At 37.6% G+C, this 17,585-nt stretch overlaps 1 protein-coding gene across 11 annotated transcripts in view; it reads right to left on the bottom strand.

Moving 5' to 3' along the window:
* The window catches only part of Spag9 (sperm associated antigen 9), a 142,545-nt gene that overhangs the window by 71,634 nt on the left and 53,326 nt on the right, over nt 1–17,585 (bottom strand). For 7 of the 11 annotated variants that reach the window (XM_076543169.1, XM_076543171.1, XM_076543166.1 and 4 more), the window contains 2 exons: nt 15,033–15,127; nt 9,821–9,971 (listed from right to left, as the gene is read on the bottom strand). In XM_076543169.1, coding sequence (XP_076399284.1) covers nt 9,821–9,971; nt 15,033–15,127 — 246 coding nt within the window. Of the gene's footprint in view, nt 1–9,820; nt 9,972–14,163; nt 14,740–15,032; nt 15,128–17,585 lie in introns of those variants that run through there. The other 4 variants (XM_042282624.2, XM_076543174.1, XM_006971999.4 and 1 more) reach the window with 4 other exon arrangements.

Raw genomic sequence — 17,585 nt, 5'->3', positions numbered from 1 at the left:
TCATTAATATCCATCAATATCAATGGTCTCAACTCACCTATAAAAAGACACAGACTAACAGAATGGATTAGAAAACAGGACCCATCCATATGCTGCATACAAGAAACACACCTTAACTCCAAAGACAGACACTACCTCCGAGTAAAGGGCTGGGAAAAGGTTTTCCAAGCAAATGGACCTAAGAAACAAGCTGGTGTAGCTATCCTAATATCTAATAAAATAGACTTCAAACTAAAATCAATCAAGAGAGACCAGGATGGACATTACATATTCATCACAGGAAAAATCCACCAAGATGAAGTCTCGATTCTAAACATTTATGCTCCAAATACAAAAGCACCCACATTCATAAAAGAAACACTACTAAAGTTTAAAACGCACATCAAACCCCACACATTAGTAGTGGGAGATTTTAACACACCACTCTCACCAAAAGATAGATCTACCAGACTGAAACTTAACAAAGAAATAAAGGACCTAACAGATGTTATGACTCAAATGGACCTAATAGATATATACAGAATATTACATCCTAACACAAAAGAATATACCTTCTTCTCAGCACCCCATGGAACCTTCTCAAAAATTGACCACATGCTTGGACACAAAACAAATCTCAACAGATACAAAAAAATTGGAATAACCTCCTGTATTTTATCAGACCACCAAGCCTTAAAGTTAGAACTCAATAACAACAAAAATTATAGAAAACCCACAAACTCATGGAAACTGAATAATACCCACCTGAAACATCAATGGGTCAAGGAAGAAATAAAGACAGAAATTAAAGAGTTCCTAGAATTCAATGAAAATGAAAGTACAACATACCCAAACTTATGGGACACTATGAAAGCAGTGCTAAGAGGAAAATTCATAGCTCTAAATGCACACATAAAGAAGATGGAGCAATCCCATACCAATGAATTAACAGCACAACTGAAAGCTCTAGAACAAAAAGAAACAAACTCACCCAGGAGAAATAGACGCCAGGAAATAATCAAATTGAGGGCTGAAATCAACGAAATAGAAAACAAGAGAACAATACAAAAAATCAATGAAACAAAGAGTTGGTTCTTTGAAAAAATCAACAAGATAGACAAACCACTAGCCAAATTAACCAAAAGGCAAAGAGAGAACACCCAAATTCACAAAATCAGAAATGAAAAGGGAGACATAACAACAGACAATGAGGAAATCCAGAGAATCATCAGATCATACTTCAAAAACCTGTACTCCACAAAAATGGAAAACCAGGAAGAAATGGACAATTTTCTGGATAAATACCAAATACCAAAATTAAATCAAGACCAGATAAACCATTTAAATAGACCAATAACCCCTAAAGAAATAGAAACAGTCATCAAAAGTCTCCCAACTAAAAAAAGCCCAGGACCAGATGGTTTCAGTGCAGAATTCTACCTGACTTTCAAAGAAGAACTAATACCAATCCTCTTCAAAGTGTTCCACACAATAGAAACAGAAGGAACACTACCAAACTCTTTTTATGAGGCTACAATTACCCTGATACCCAAACCACACAAAGATGCAACAAAGAAAGAGAACTACAGACCAATCTCCCTCATGAACATTGATGCAAAAATACTCAACAAAATATTGGCAAACCGAATCCAAGAATACATCAAAACAATCATCCATCACGACCAAGTAGGATTCATCCCAGGGATGCAAGGATGGTTCAACATACGGAAATCAGTCAATGTAATACACCATATAAACAAACTGAAAGAAAAAAAACCACATGATCATCTCCCTAGATGCTGAAAAAGCCTTTGACAAAATCCAACACCCCTTCATGATAAAGGTCTTAGAAAGAATAGGAATACAAGGAACATTTCTAAACATAATAAAAGCAATTTATAGCAAGCCAACAGCAAACATCAAATTAAATGGGGAGAAACTCAAAGCGATACCACTAAATTCAGGAACAAGACAAGGCTGTCCACTCTCCCCATATTTATTCAATATAGTACTAGAAGTTCTAGCTAGAGCAATAAGACAACAAAAGGAGATCAAAGGGATACAAATTGGCAAGGAAGAAGTCAAACTTTCACTATTTGCAGATGATATGATAGTATACATAAGTGACCCCAAAAACTCTACCAGGGAACTTCTACAGCTGATAAACTCCTTCAGTAAAGTGGCAGGATACAAGATCAACTCAAAAAAATCAGTAGCCCTCCTATACACAAATGATAAAAGGGCTGAGAAAGAAGTCAGAGAAACATCACCCTTTACAATAGCCACAAATAATATAAAATACCTTGGGATAACACTAACTAAACAAGTGAAAGACCTTTTTGATAAGAACTTTAAATCTCTAAAGAAAGAAATTGAAGAAGATATCAGAAAATGGAAGGATCTCCCATGCTCATGGATAGGTAGGATTAACATAGTAAAAATGGCAATCTTACCAAAAGCAATCTACAGATTCAATGCAATCCCCATCAAAATCCCAACACAATTCTTCACAGACTTGGAAAGAAAAATACTCAACTTTATATGGAAAAACAAAAGACCCAGGATAGCTAAAAGAATCCTATACGATAAAGCAACCCTTGGAGGCATCACCATCCCGGACCTCAAACTCTACTATAGAGCTATAGTAATAAAAACAGCTTGGTACTGGTATAAAAACCGACATACGGACCAATGGAATCGAATTGAAGACCCTGACATTAATCCATGCACATATGAACACCTGGTTTTTGACAAAGGAGCCAAAACTATACAATGGAACAAAGAAAGTATCTTCAACAAATGGTGCTGGCATAACTGGATGTCAATATGTAAAAGATTACAAATAGATCCATATCTGTCACCATGCACAAAACTCAAGTCCAAGTGGATCAAAGACCTAAACATAAATCCAGTTACACTAAACTCAATAGAAAAGAAGATAGGAAGCACTCTTGAACGCATTGGCACTGGAGACCATTTCCTAAATAAAACACCGACAGCACAGACCCTGAGCACAACCATTAATAAATGGGACCTCTCAAAACTGAGAAGCTTTTGCAGGGCAAAAGACACAGTCAATAAGACAAAAAGACAGCCAACAGATTGGGAAAAGATCTTCACCAACCCCACATCTGACAGAGGATTGATCTCCACAATATATAAAGAACTCAAGAAACTAGACATCAAAGCACTGAACAGTCCAATTAAAAAATGGGCTAAAGAGCTAAACAGAGAATTCACAAAACAAGAACTACATATGGCTGAAAGACATTTAAAGAAATGCTCAACATCCTTAATCATCAGAGAAATGCAAATCAAAACGACTCTGAGATACCACCTTACACCTGTTAGAATGGCTAAGATCAAAAACACCAATGACAACCAATGTTGGAGAGGATGTGGAGCAAAGGGAACACTCCTCCACTGTTGGTGGGAATGTAAACTTGTACAACCACTATGGAAATCAGTATGGCGGTTTCTCAGAAAATTAGGAATCAAACTACCTCAAGACCCAGCCATCCCACTCTTGGGCATATACCCAAAGAATGCTGATACATACCATAAAGATACATGCTCAGCTATGTTCATAGCAGCACTATTTGTAATAGCCAGAACCTGGAAACAACCTAGATGCCCATCAACGGAAGAATGGATGAAAAAAATGTGGTACATATACACAATGGAGTACTACTCAGCAGAGAAAAACAATGAAAGCATGAAATTTGCAGGCAAATGGATGGAACTAGAAAATATCATCCTGAGTGAGGTAACCCAAACCCAGAAAGACAGTTATGGTATGTACTCACTCATTGGTGGATTCTAGATATAAAATGAACAATCAGACCACAACCCATAGAACCATAGAGGCTATATATATATAGCATGGAGGTCCGTAGGACGACTGTGGCATATAATAAATTTCAGTTTTACTCAATTATTGAAAAAAAAATAGCCAAATGAATGGAAACACATAAACTATGAACCAAAGACTGAGGGGCTCCCAGCTGGATCAGGCCCTCTGAATAGGTGAGACAGTTGATTGGCTTGATCAGTTTGGGAGGCATTTAGGCAGTGGGACCAAGTCCTGTGCTCATTCCATGAGTTGGCTGTTTGAAACCAGGAACTTATGCAGGGACACTTGGCTCAGTCTGAGAGGAAGGGACTGGACCTCCCTGGACTGAGTCTACCAAGTCGATCACAGTCCTCGGGGGAGGACTTGTCCTGGAGGAGATGGGAATGGAAGGTGGGCTGGGGGTAAGGGGAGGGCGTGGGAGGGGGGAGAATAGGGGAACCCATGGCTGATATGTAGAACTGAATGGTATTGTAAAATAAAAAATATATATCACAAAAAAAAAAAAAAAGTTGGAAATAGTTCAGTGGTGCACATCAGCAATAACCAGTGCATAAACATGCATGAACACACACACACACACACACACACACACACACACACACACACACACACACACACACTCATACCAGTCTGTTTCAATTTCTGTCTCATATGAAAACCAAGATGAGAGGGCATGTGACATGCCCAGGACATGGTCCTTGTAGGGAATTCAAGCCGACTCCAGGTCTTAACAAAGTTAAAGAAAGGCTTCTGGTTAATCACAAGGACTTAGGCGAGTAATAATGTGGATTCTAATTAGTAGGCATATTTTACAAACTGGACTTTACATTCTACAATGTACCACCTTGTTCCTGGAAACTGTTACCTGCTGAGTCTTTCCACAGATCAAGTACAAACAAAATGAATTTTGTTTTACAAACTCTTTGAAGAATAATGTATCTTTGTATTTTTAGAGTGGACTAAATCCATTATTAATCATTTATAATAGGTTTATAATTTGCCAATATGGTTCTGTCATACCATGTTACTGGATTAAACAAAAGAATTAAAATAATGTTCCCTTAGAATTCAGTTTGGACAGTAACTAAAACATAGCTGCCATATGGTATACATTTTTGATATGCTGTGAAAACACAGGAAGTGAGCAATTGACAGAGGTATTTTTGAAGATCTACTAAACCTACAAGTACATAAAAAAAAAAAAAACTCAGTGTGGATACAGAATAAAGAACAAATGTTTCTTAGTGACACTATCATTGATATATTCTGAGCAAAAGTAACTTCTAACAAAGTATACATGAAGTGGGACAGGCAATATTTACTTTTGAGAGGAGGAGAATTTTCAAATATTTGACTGCCTACTGCTTTAAGTTCATATAAAAAATTAATGCAATGGTTCTGAACCGTCTATAGATAAAAGATCGTTCATATTATCTTAGAAGATTCTAACATCTAGTCCTTGTTTGTTTGTTGAGACAGAGTTTCAGTGTGTAGCCCTGGCTGTCCCGGAACTTGCTCTATTGACTAGACTGGTCTTGAACTCACAGAGATCCATTTGCCTCTGCTTTCCAAGTGCTGGTATTAAAGGCATGTCCCACCACTGCCTGGCAGATTCTATCATCTAAACAAATAATTTGGACCTGGAGAGACATCTCATCAGTTAAGAGCACTTGTTGCTTTTCCAGAGGATCCTAGTTTGGTTCTCAACACACATATCCAGGTAGCTTACATCTGTAACTTCAGCTCCAGGGGATTTGATGCCCTCTCCTGGCCTCCTTGAACACCTGCACACTGGTGGCATATACTCATAAATACACATAAAAATAAAATAGCTCATGAAAAAAAAAAACAAACCAAACCAAAACACCAAACAGCTGGGCAATGGTGGCACATACTTTTAAGTCCTAGCACTGAGGAAGCAGGGGCATGCAGATCTCTTAGTTTGAGGCCGGCCTGGTCTATAGATTGAATTCCAGGACAGCCAGGACTACACAGAGAAACCCTGTCTCGAAAAAAACAAAAAACAGAACAAAACCACAACAAAAAATATGTTCTAGCTGGGTATGGTGGTGCATGTCTATAATCCTAGCAGTCAGGAGGTTGAAGCAGGAGGATTAGAAGTATAACACCAGCCTGGGATACATAGTGTGACTCTTTCTCAACAACAACAAAATACGTACTGAGTTCCTACAATTTGCTGAACACTTTCCTAAATGCTAAGAATGCAATGGTACATAAATTCTCTCATAGAAAGAAATAAAGCAAATAAATAAATGGCTTACTTAGTCTTTTAGAAAACATTAACAGATACTTAGATAATGATAATATTATAGGGAGAAAAAGCAAGAAAGGATATAAAGAGCTGGGGATGTAGCTTAGTTGGCTAAGTGTTTACCTAGCATGTATGAAGCCTTTGTTCAATTCCTACTACATTAACCAGGTTTATTGGCACATGCCTACTATAATTATAGCACTCAGGAGGTGCAGACATATCAGAAATTCAAGGTCATCCTTGACTACATAGTGAGTTCGAAGCTAGCCTGGAATACCTGAGACCATGTTTCACTAAAAAGGAGGAGGAAGAAGAATTCATTTATATATAAATAAATAGGTAGTCTGTTTAATGACACAGTGGATTTTACAATATACCAAGGCTTTTTCTTTTCCTTTTCTCTCTCTCTCTTTTGAGATAGGGCCTCAGTATATGGCTCTTGCTGTCCTAAAACTCACAATGTAGACCAGACTGACCTCAAACTCACAGAGATCTGCCTGCCTCTACTCCAGAGTGCTGGGATTAGATCAAGGGTGTGCTCTATCATGCCTGGTTGGCTTTTGTTTTAATAATCAATAATCCCTTCATAAATATTCTATCTTAGAAGATATAGAACATAACTTTAAATTTTTATGTGCTTGTTTCTTGAGATAAGGTCTTTGTTGCCTTATGTTGCCCAGGATGAGTCCAAATGACAGCTCTCTCTTTCTCACCCCTTCTCGTGATGTTGAGCTAGGAATTCACTCTGTAGCCTAGGTTGTCTTGAACTCATTATGTAGCCTATGCTACACTCAAACTGACTGCAAACCTCCTGCTTCAGCCTTCCTAACAGCTAGAACTATAGCTGCATGCAACCATGACTAACTTAAAAACACTGAGTATTATTAATGTATCTCTTCTCAAAGTACACTAGTAATTATATTTATCACTTATCTACTAAATTATTCTAGATCAAAATATAACCTCTAAAGAATTAACACCAAGACTTTTTTGCTAAACACAATGCATTTTTATATATCACTTTCATAAAGTAGTTTTAAGGAAGGAAAATGTGTTGTGTCTATAAAGTGAAATCATAATTGAGCCTGCTGGGCATACCTACAATCTTAGAACTTGGGAGACTGAGGTAGGAGGACTACCTTGAGTTCAAGGTCAATTTGGCCTTCAAACAAACAAACGAAAAACATAATAAAGTGAAGCCCTCCTAAAGTGTGACATTTCCAACAGTGAACCAAGGATTTTAGGTGGCAGTAATTTTCAATTACATATGAGAGGCTGCAGAGATGGCTCAGTGGTTAAAAACACTTGTTGCTCAAGAAGAGGCTCTGGGTTCCATTCTTAGCACCCACATTGAGTGGCACACAACTATCTATCTGTAACTTCAGTTCCAGGGGATTCAGTGCCCTCTTCTAGCCTCCACAGGCAGTGAAGCCAAGTGGTACACATATAGACAACAAGCAGATGCATAGACGTGTGTGTGTGTGTGTGTGTGTGTGTGTGTTTGTGTGTGTGTAAAACACACATATATAACACATACCTATATATGCAAATATATAAAACATGTATATAGTTTTTTTTAAAAGAAAGGATCTCTCTGTGCAGTCCTGGCTGTCCTGGCACTCACTTTCTGTAGACCAGGCTGACCTTGAATTCAGAGATCCAATGGCTAAGATTAAAGGTGTGCATCACCACTACTAAGCTATACATAGTTTTTTGTTTTAAAGTGGTTTTTGTTTTTGTTTTTTTAGTTTTTCCAGACAGGGTTTCTCTGTGTAGTTTTGGTGTCTGTCCTGGATCTCACTCTGTAGCCCAGGCTGGCCTCGAACTCACAAAGATCCATCTGCCTCTGCCTCCCGAGTACTGGGATTAGAGGTGTGTGCCACCACCACCCGGCTGCTATACATATAAACTATTAATTAAAAAAAAAAAAAAAAGACGCAGTCGGGCAGTGGTGGTGCACATCTTAAATCTCAGCACTTGGGAGGCAGAGGGAGGCAAATGTCTGTGAGTTAGAGGCCAGTCTGGTCTACAAAGCCAGTTCCAGACAGCTAGGACTGTTACACAGAGAAACCCTGTCTCAAAAAATCAAAAGATGCAAACCAGGCCTGATGGTGGACACTTATAATCCCAGCTACTCTGTGACTAAGGCAAGATCATCATCACAAGTTCAAGTCCAGCTTGAACTACAGTCGCATGAATTCAAAGCTAACCTGAACAATTTAGTAAGACACTGTTTCAAAATAAAAAGGAATATATCTCAGTAATAGAGGGCTTGCTTATCATGCTCACGACCCAGAGTTGAGGATTGGAGAGATGGCTCAGTAGGCAGAAGTGCTTGCAGCACATATCTGACTACTTGAATTCTATTCCTGGAACCTACAGTGGAAGAAAGAACAATTCCTATAAGTTGGCCTCTGACTTCCACAAATGTGTCTCGACACATGGGTGCCCCACCACTAACAGTAATACTAAAAATAAATAAAGTTAGAATCTCCGGACTTAGGGTTCCAAAAGTAATAACAACAAGAAGACCCTAAGTTGATCTTCAGTACCACAAAAAACAAAAAAAAAAAAACAAAAAAACAAAAAATAAAAAACCAAACACAAAATCCTAATTAGGCCCACAAGTCACTGCACCCTAAATTCTAGATTCAGATTACATAGACTAAATATAAAAGAAATTCTTGTCAATAGCATTAGCTGGTTAGTTTTATGTCAGCTTGACCCAAGTTAGAGTCATCACAAAGGAGGGAGCCTAAATTGAGAAAATGCCTCCATTAAAATTGGACTGTAAGAGAGATGGCTCAGAGGTTAAGAGCATTGACTGCTCTTCCAAAGGTCCTGAGTTCAATTCCCAGCAACTACATGGTGGCTCACAACCATCTGTAATGAGATCTGGTGCCCTCTTCTAGCCTGCAGTCATACATGCTGTATACATAATAAATAAATAAATCTTAAAAAAAAAAATTGGACTGTAAGTGACTCTGCAGGGCATTTTCTGAACTGGTGATTGATGTTGAAGGGACCAGCCCATTGCAGGTGGGGCCATCCCTGGGCTGGTGGTCCTGGGTTCTATAAGAATGCAGGCTGAGCAAGTCATGGGGAGCAAGCCAGTGAGCAGCTCCCCTCCATGGTGTCTGAATCAGCTCCTGCCTCCAGGTTCCTGCCCTGATTTTCTTTGATAATGAACAATTACCCATAAGCCAAATAAACCCCTTCTTCCCCAAGCTGCTTTGGTCATGGTGTTTCATCACAGCAATAGTAACCCTAACTAAGATAAAGATGTAACAGTATTTGATTTTGTTTTCCTATATAACTTAAAATTAACTAGCAAAAACATACCACCACTGGGAAGAGCTCATCTCAAGTTTTATTTTTTGTTCTTTTTAAAATAACTTTCAAAGTAAAATGTATATAAACTATTATGTTTTCTAAATTTAGATTTTATGTATTTATCTGTATGGGAGGGGATGAGATGTGAACTAGGGCCATGGTGGTTGTGGAGACGTCAGAGGATAATGAGAAGATGGCTCTCTCCTTCTATCACGTGGGTCCTGAGGACTGACCTCAGACTGTCAGGGTTGGTGGCAAGCACTTTCATCCAGTAAGCTATCTGGCCAGCCCTAAACTATTATATTTTAATATCCTTTGGTTTCCTGCTACTTCTATTTGGATAAGAAAGCTTATAAAATGTAAACTGAAGAAATAAAGCTTACCTTCAGGCTGGTATGAGAACGTGGTTGACTTAATTCCTGAAATTTCCATTGCTCTGATCCTGGGGTCTCGCCTCCTTTCTGAGTATCAGGTGTAAGCAATCCATCTCCAGCAGGTAGTGGGAAAATTCCTAATGATATAGGACGTTCTTTTCTATTTGAAGAGGGGGGGGAAAATTAAACATTCATTTTAGTTTTTTATTTGTCATGACTATAAATTAGAAGCCTAAACTGTGAAAAGGCTTGTAACCCCAGCTACTTAGAGATGAGGCAGGAGGATCACAAGGTCAAGGGTAAACTGGGTCATAGAAAGTTTAGTCTCATTAGTTTGCAACCAGCTATCCTAAATAAATATATACCAAAGAGAAAGGACAGGCTAAAAAGTTTACATTAGCCCCAGAAATTAAGAAAAGTGTCAAGAAACTGTTTGGACGATGTTTTTTGGTTGGCTGGTTTGGGATTGTTCAGAGACAAGGTCTCAGTACTTAGTGTAGTCTAACCCAGTACTGGAGATCCTCCTGCCTTAAGCCTGCTGTGTCGGGATTACAGGCACACATCAGCACTCCTGCCTCTGCCAGGAAGTTGGTGGTGATCTGGTCTGGTGACCACAGCGAACTGTAGGTTAGCAGTCATGGGGAGCAGGCAAAAGCAACTCCCTAATCCCTGTTCCTAGTCTTCCTGCTTCTTCAAGCTACAGTCATTGGGTGTTTTTAGGGTAGGCTTTTTCTGTCTAGAGGAAAATGAATACTCTTTGAAACAGGGATAGTATTCAATAGTAAAAATTGAAAAGGTCTTTTTAAATGAAAATTCTCGTTTTCTACAAATCATGCTATATTAGTTCCTTTAGGCAAAGTACAAAAAAGAAGACTACTGCCAGGACAAAAGAGCAGCTCTTTTCCAAAAGCTTTTCTTTATTGGGAGTGGTGGTGCATACCTGCAGCCCCAGCACTCTGAAGGTAGACAGAAAGAAGATCAGGAGTTTAAGGTCACCTTTACTATAAAGCAAGAGAGAGGCCAACCTATTTTACACTAGACCCTGTCTCAAAAACAAAACAACAACAACTGGGCTGGAGGGATGACTCAGTGGATAAAGACAATTTATCCAAGCCTGACAGCCTGAGTTCAGTCTCTAGGACCCACATGGCAGGAGAGAACTAGCTCCTACAAGTTGCTCTCTAACCTTCACATACAAATAAATAAATGCCATTTTCAAACAAAACAAACAATAGTCAGATATTTTATAAGTCAAAGACAAAAAGATGAATGTTTATTTTTTCCTAATGGATAAGACAGCACTATTACATGTTTGTATTTCTAGGCAACAGAACTTGTTTCTTGAGACTTATTAGCTCTTATTTTAAACTGTATCATTTCAGTTTCTTGTTCTTAATTCTCAACCCTCTTATCTTTCTCATTAAATGATAGCAAGTTTTTGTTTTTCTTAACTTGAGAAAATGAAAACTTACCAGCTTGAGGTCTATTCCCAATTTTGGAAAACATATTTTTGGGAACAGAAATTCCCAAACTACCCTTTGACTTTCTTTTCTAATGACCCTTCATGCCTTAAGGAAAAATTGAGTGGGGATTGAGTCTAATATAAAGCTAGGAAGACAGCACAGATTTCATGAGACTCTATCACATGGGTTCTAACAAAAGTCAAAATACGCCGGGTGGTGGTGGTGCATGCCTTTAATCCCAGCACTTGGGAGACAGAGCTAGGCAGACCTCTGTGAGTTCGAGGCCAGCCTGGTCTACAGAGCAAGATCCAGGACAGGCACCAAAACTACACAGAGAAACCCTGTCTCAAAAAAAACCCAAAAAACCAAAAGTCAAAATACTAGCCATTCATTAGAATTTTCTTCCCATATGAGCTCCTTTTCACACAATATGAACACAGTTTTAAGCTGTTGAAGGACAGAGTCTTCTTTGAACCCAAGTTTTACTTTCCTATTCCATCTATACAATCTAAAACACAAGTAAAATTCCCAACTCTCTGTTTTGTTTTTATCAGTTTTTCAGAGAAATGGATCTCTAGGAAGGGGACTTTCAGCTATCTGTCAAATGGATCAAAGATGCCAAGGGTTTCTCCACTCTAGCTCAGAAAAATAGTATCACCATATGTTCCTCTCTGTATCCATCAATTAGATGACTGATGGGGGAAGACATGTGGTTATATAAGTTTGATAGTATCCTACTCTCAAACAAAACTCTTGCAAGGCAAACACTAGTCTTAAACTTTGTTGGTGTGCATGTTGGTACTGTATGTATTAAACCCTTCAATAAAAGTCACAAAAAAATTAACCAAAGAATGGAGAACTTGTAGAAAGATAGCAAGTGGCAGATTGAAATCCCTAAACTCAAACACCCACTATCACTGTCTAGCCATTTTACTCCCTAACAGAAGAAAAGCTGTCAAGTATCAGAATCTTTGTTATATTCTCTAGCTAGTAGCTTTAGTTCCATACACTGATTTTTAAGTTGGTTATTTAAATATTAGTTTATATGTATATCTGATTTATTTATCTATACTCACAACCAAAACAACCGATTAGAAATATCTACCCTACAGGTAAAGGGCAAGACAAAAAGATCACATGCATTGAACAACTCACCACGTGGCAGGTATGGAGCCAGATAATTAATTTACATTACTTGATCTAACCAACCAGGAAACTGGCACTGTTTTTTCAGTTTTCAGAATAGGAAAAATGATGTTCCAAGACCTTATGTAATAGTAACCAGCAGGACTGAGATTAAAACCAGTTCTATTAAAAATGTGAGATATACAAATGATTGTGAAGTTGACTTACTTACATAATGGACCATGTATTTTGCAACTGTAATGAAGTGAAAATAACAGCTCACTTGATTTTTAAATCAAGTCACTGAGGTAAATATTTAAGAGGAGGAAACTAAGAGATGAAACCAATTGCCAAAGGCCTAAGGGCTGCATACACGGGACAGTGCAGCTTCAAGTTTAGCCACTTCATGGCACTGCCTTCTCCAACAGAACCTAAGCCTAAGACAGCTCTTAGCATTAGTCTTATATTAACATTATACATATTTTTGTGCCTATTTGTTTTTAATGTCCTTACTTCCTAAGTATACATAGACTCATACACAACTCTTTCGTGCAATAATATATAAAGAATAGTCAGATTATTCCTCATTTTATACACCAGGAAAGAGCCCAGTAGGAAACAGTAATCCCAGGACTGAAGGGAGACTGTTCCCGTAGGGTTCAAGGCCAGCTGAGGCTACATGACCTGTCTCAAAACAAATAAATAAGGAAAGAAAATCAATGATCAAGTAGTTTTAGACCTTGTAAGAAATCTAATTTCTGAGTGTTAAGACTAATGTGAGCTGGCCTATGAATAAAAAGAACCACAAGGATGGAACTACTTCCATTCTTCTTGCCTAAATCAGAATGAGGATGTAAGTATTTTTATAATCACTTAAACACTAATGAATTACAGTCTATGAACTTAAAAAACCATGTACACAGCAGAAATCTGAACAAGTCAGCGCTACTTTGAGCTTATGAGTTAGAAAACAAGTAGGCAGACCCACAAACATTTAAGATTTGGAAGGTGGTTTGCTCAGACTGCAAGAAGGGTGAACAGGAGCAAAGCTACCCAGGCTGGTGACCACCCCCACAGCAGGCATGGGCATTTGTCACCCAGGAGTACAAAGAAAATAAAGGGCGACATCTGACCAAACAATAGTGAATAGGCTTTGCACAGCTTTTGCTCTCACAACTTTGATGTGCAAATAATGAGGGAGAGGCAAAGGCATTCTATTTTTTTCTTAAGAATTTAGATTTTTTAAGTTTAAAATATATTTTATGGTAGCAAAAATTATGTTTCTATAAGCTGTTATTAAAAATTATAAAACTGATAAGCAAACCTTTCATCAGGCAAAGGATAACTCAAACAAAATAAGCCTATATTCTGGGGCCAACCATTTGCAACACCCACAATAAAAGCTATTTGTCCCTCGATGCTCAGAAGCTAAATCCAGAGCTATACAAACTTGGACCTGGTACTCGGCTCTTGCTCTTCCTTACTCTTCAACATTCAGACCACACTGACCTTGTATTTGTGTAAAAGTACAACAGAATATCCCTTTCTTTGGTCTATAATTTCCAAACATAAAGCAGGGTTCCATTTAGGAACCTATAAAATAAGAATAGACATCCTAGCTTTAGGCCTTTTTCCATTGTCTGAAATCTGCGACAGAAATGGTTACAAAGTAGACCCACGGTGCTAAGAATTAAAAAAAAGGAAAGAAAGAAAGAAAAAAACCAACACCGGCAAAGCAGGAGCTTCCAAGAGAGACTGGAGTACCTGAGTATCCTTGGTAGATTCTGCGTCAGCGCTGGCACACCGGTAGAAATAGAAAAGTGCACAAGCAGCAAAACAGAGAGAGATACTAAGATAGCAGAATTAATGACCACCGCCCCGCCAACAAAGCCAAACACAAACAGCAGCATGCATCCAGGATTCATGGCGCTGTGCTGGCATGGTGAAACGTCCGAACCAGGAGGCCTACACGGGGGCCAAAGCGGTATCTTTGTAGTGAGGATCTGTCATTCAGCTGCTGCCACAAAAACAATGCCATCAGCAGCAGCTTTCCACTCCATCCTGCAGCGGCTCCCAAGTGATGACGTCATTCCGCTCTCCCCGCCTCATAACCATAGAGCGGCTGCTCCTAGCATTTATGCAGCAACCCAGAGAACAGTCGACCTATTAACTACGTTCCTCTCCACTAGAGTCTTGGCTTAGCTCATTGGCTACAATACCTAGAGATCTACATAATTTATTCACACTCCTACATCAAACAGATGGCTGGCTAATCCTTTCAAGCATGCCTCTCTGCAACAAAAAGGACCAATTATATGGGAGAAATGAAAAATTTTCGGCATACCCACAAACTGAAAGGTTTCAATTCTACTCAGATTTCCCACCAAGTATCAAAAAAAAATTAAAAACCTACAGTATGTTGCTAATAATTTATAAAGCTCATAATCTAACCTTTTTAATGGTATTTCTATTTTTGCATGCTACTCTTTCCCTTTGCACACCAACCACAGTAGAGATATTTTTTGGGGGAGGAGACTAACTATTGTTTCCAGACTAAAAAACAGGAAAACAGAAACAAAAGACAGATTATTGACTTCACATTTTCTCAGGCAAAAATGTATAACAAAGCTTACCTAATTCTACTATGAGCTGTAGCCTCTAGTTGATCACTCCCTGAGAGCTGATGAAGTTTGGTTCTTTCTAAGTGTTCCATATAATTATGGATCATCTATTTTAAGAAAGAAAAAATAGATACAAAATTTTAGGCTACCACCTAAAATAAAACACAGAATTATAACAAAGGAAATATTTTGGTACAACTTTCTTATTTACAAGATTACTCTACTTCATGTAAAGGAGTATTAAGGAAGGAAAGAATTGTAATGGCAAAGGAATATGCAAATGCTCACATTTAAGATGCTAAGATCAGTAAAAATGGCTAATATCTTCTTTTGCATTGCAAAAATGGTTTTATACAATATGTGATGTTATTAAATGAAATAATATTGGCATAAATAATACAAATTAGTACACAGACATTGGTAGGAAGTTATAAGAGACTGCTAGTTAAAAATAATAGCATTTGAGAAACCTAGTCACTTAAAATGAGAAATAAAGAAATGAATGTTAAACTTGAGAAAAAAATTCTGTATGTTCATCTTTCCACACTAAAATGAATTACCAGAGTAAAAATAAACTTCAATTTAATTTAATGACAGCATTTCAAATTATTTCTATAGATTTATCATTTCTATAGATTTATCAAGAATTCAAAGTACTTTCTCCTGTGTTAATTTACTAACATCAGTATTTAATATAAACATCTATGGTAACAGTAACAGATCAATAGAAATAAAAATACTTTGACTCTAAGTCTGTTGTCCTCTTACTTCCACATATAACACACACACACAAAGAGAGAGAGAGAGAGAGAGAGAGAGAGAGAGAGAGAGAGAGAGAGAGAGAGAGAATTAAAAAAATATTTAAAAAAACACTAGTTCAGGAGCTGAAGAGGTTGAATGAACTCATAGACACCTGGTGTATATATACATACACATACAAATAAAAATAAAACTTAAAAAAATGGCTAGTCTAAACGAGAAATGTTAACAGTCAAGAAATATGAATATAGAATTACAAGGCTATCTACATGTTTTATTTTAAATGTATTAGTTTTCTCTTTCATATTATTTTAAGAAGAATTTTTCATAAAACTTTATGGTTATATCAGCAAATCAGAAATAAAGAGCTGCTTTCTTGTATCAAGAAGAAACCTCAAGAAAAATTAAACTGAGATTAATATAGCAAAATATTGTATTTTGGGCCTAATATATGTAAATAAAATTGTCAAAAGGTTTTAGAAAGCCTCGGTTGAGTTCTTATACCAGACAGTAATCAGAGGTAATTTGTTCAAATGGGAGAATGTAAAGAAAACAGAAACTTCCTCCAGGTTGCTTTTATAGTAATTAGTCTATTCAATAATATATAATAATCAAAATATAAAAGACAGAATCAATTTTACATCCAAATAGCTTATTATAGGTTGATTCCCTATTATCTTAACTATTTACAATTTAGAAACTGCTACATTTGAAAACTTGAAATGACTGATTCTAGAGATGATTCCTTGGCATTCCCAAACAGTCCAATGTGAAAATAGAGACGAGACTAGAGGAGCCCTTCCCAGGACAGAGGAACGACAAAACAGCAGCGATCATAGTGAATGCCAACCATCTTCACCATTTTTAATTTAATCCTCACAATATCACAATTTTATAGATAAACCCTAGGTATAGGATAAAATAACTTGCTTAAATTAAGTATCTAGCTAACAGTGAATGGTTTTCTGTCATTGGCTTTAAAGCCGGGACTCCAATCTGTTTGCTGCAGCTACTTGAGTAGTTGAACATTGCAGAACCCAGGTTGCATCTGCCCTTTTAGCTGACTCTCCAGGCAAGCAATGAGCTCATTGTCCTTTCTTCCTCACACCCACAAGAAAATCCCACGCTCTAAAGCATTTCCATATATTTAGAACAAGCTATATTTCACAAACAGAAGAAAAAACTACATTGGGCATAAAATTTTAATAATGATTTACAGCATGGTTATGATTTTAAAAGGGGGGGAGGATAGGGGAAGAGGTGAGGCCAGTACTTCAGATAGAAAAGAAATTCAAGAGTAGAATAGGGCATTTTTTTTTTTGACAAGGTACAATTGAGTCTTCCAGTTTTAGCCTTCTTTCATCTCAGATATACTATCAATTATCTCAGTATGCAAATTAATTTGCATAACTAGAGGTAAATTCTGTAGCAGCTGGAGTCAAGCAGGATTCCAATTATACTGTCTGAAAAATTCTTGTTTGAGATAGGTAACCACTGTCCTTCACAGAGATGTCTTCACAGCAAAGGTGGACCCAGTGCTGACAGAACCAAAGAGCAAAGCAATGGTGAAGTTTCCAGAGCATGGAGTCTCACCTTCAATCTTTCTACATGCAGTCCTCAAAGCTATTACCTTAAAATCACTGAGATTCTATGAGACACAGAGGCTCAGAAAAGCATGAACAGCATTTAGCCTGTGGAACCTAAAAATCAAGTTAGGTGTGGTGGCATATATCTTAATGTTAGCACTTGGAAATGGAGGCAGAATAATAAGTAGTTTAAAGGTCCATTCTTGGCTACATAGCAAAT

The sequence above is a fragment of the Peromyscus maniculatus genome, chromosome 8, assembly GCF_049852395.1.
Source record: "Peromyscus maniculatus bairdii isolate BWxNUB_F1_BW_parent chromosome 8, HU_Pman_BW_mat_3.1, whole genome shotgun sequence".
Taxonomy (NCBI): domain Eukaryota; kingdom Metazoa; phylum Chordata; class Mammalia; order Rodentia; family Cricetidae; genus Peromyscus; species Peromyscus maniculatus.
The sequence above is the reverse complement of the archived record's forward strand: the minus strand, read 5'-3'. Positions and strand labels throughout refer to the sequence as shown.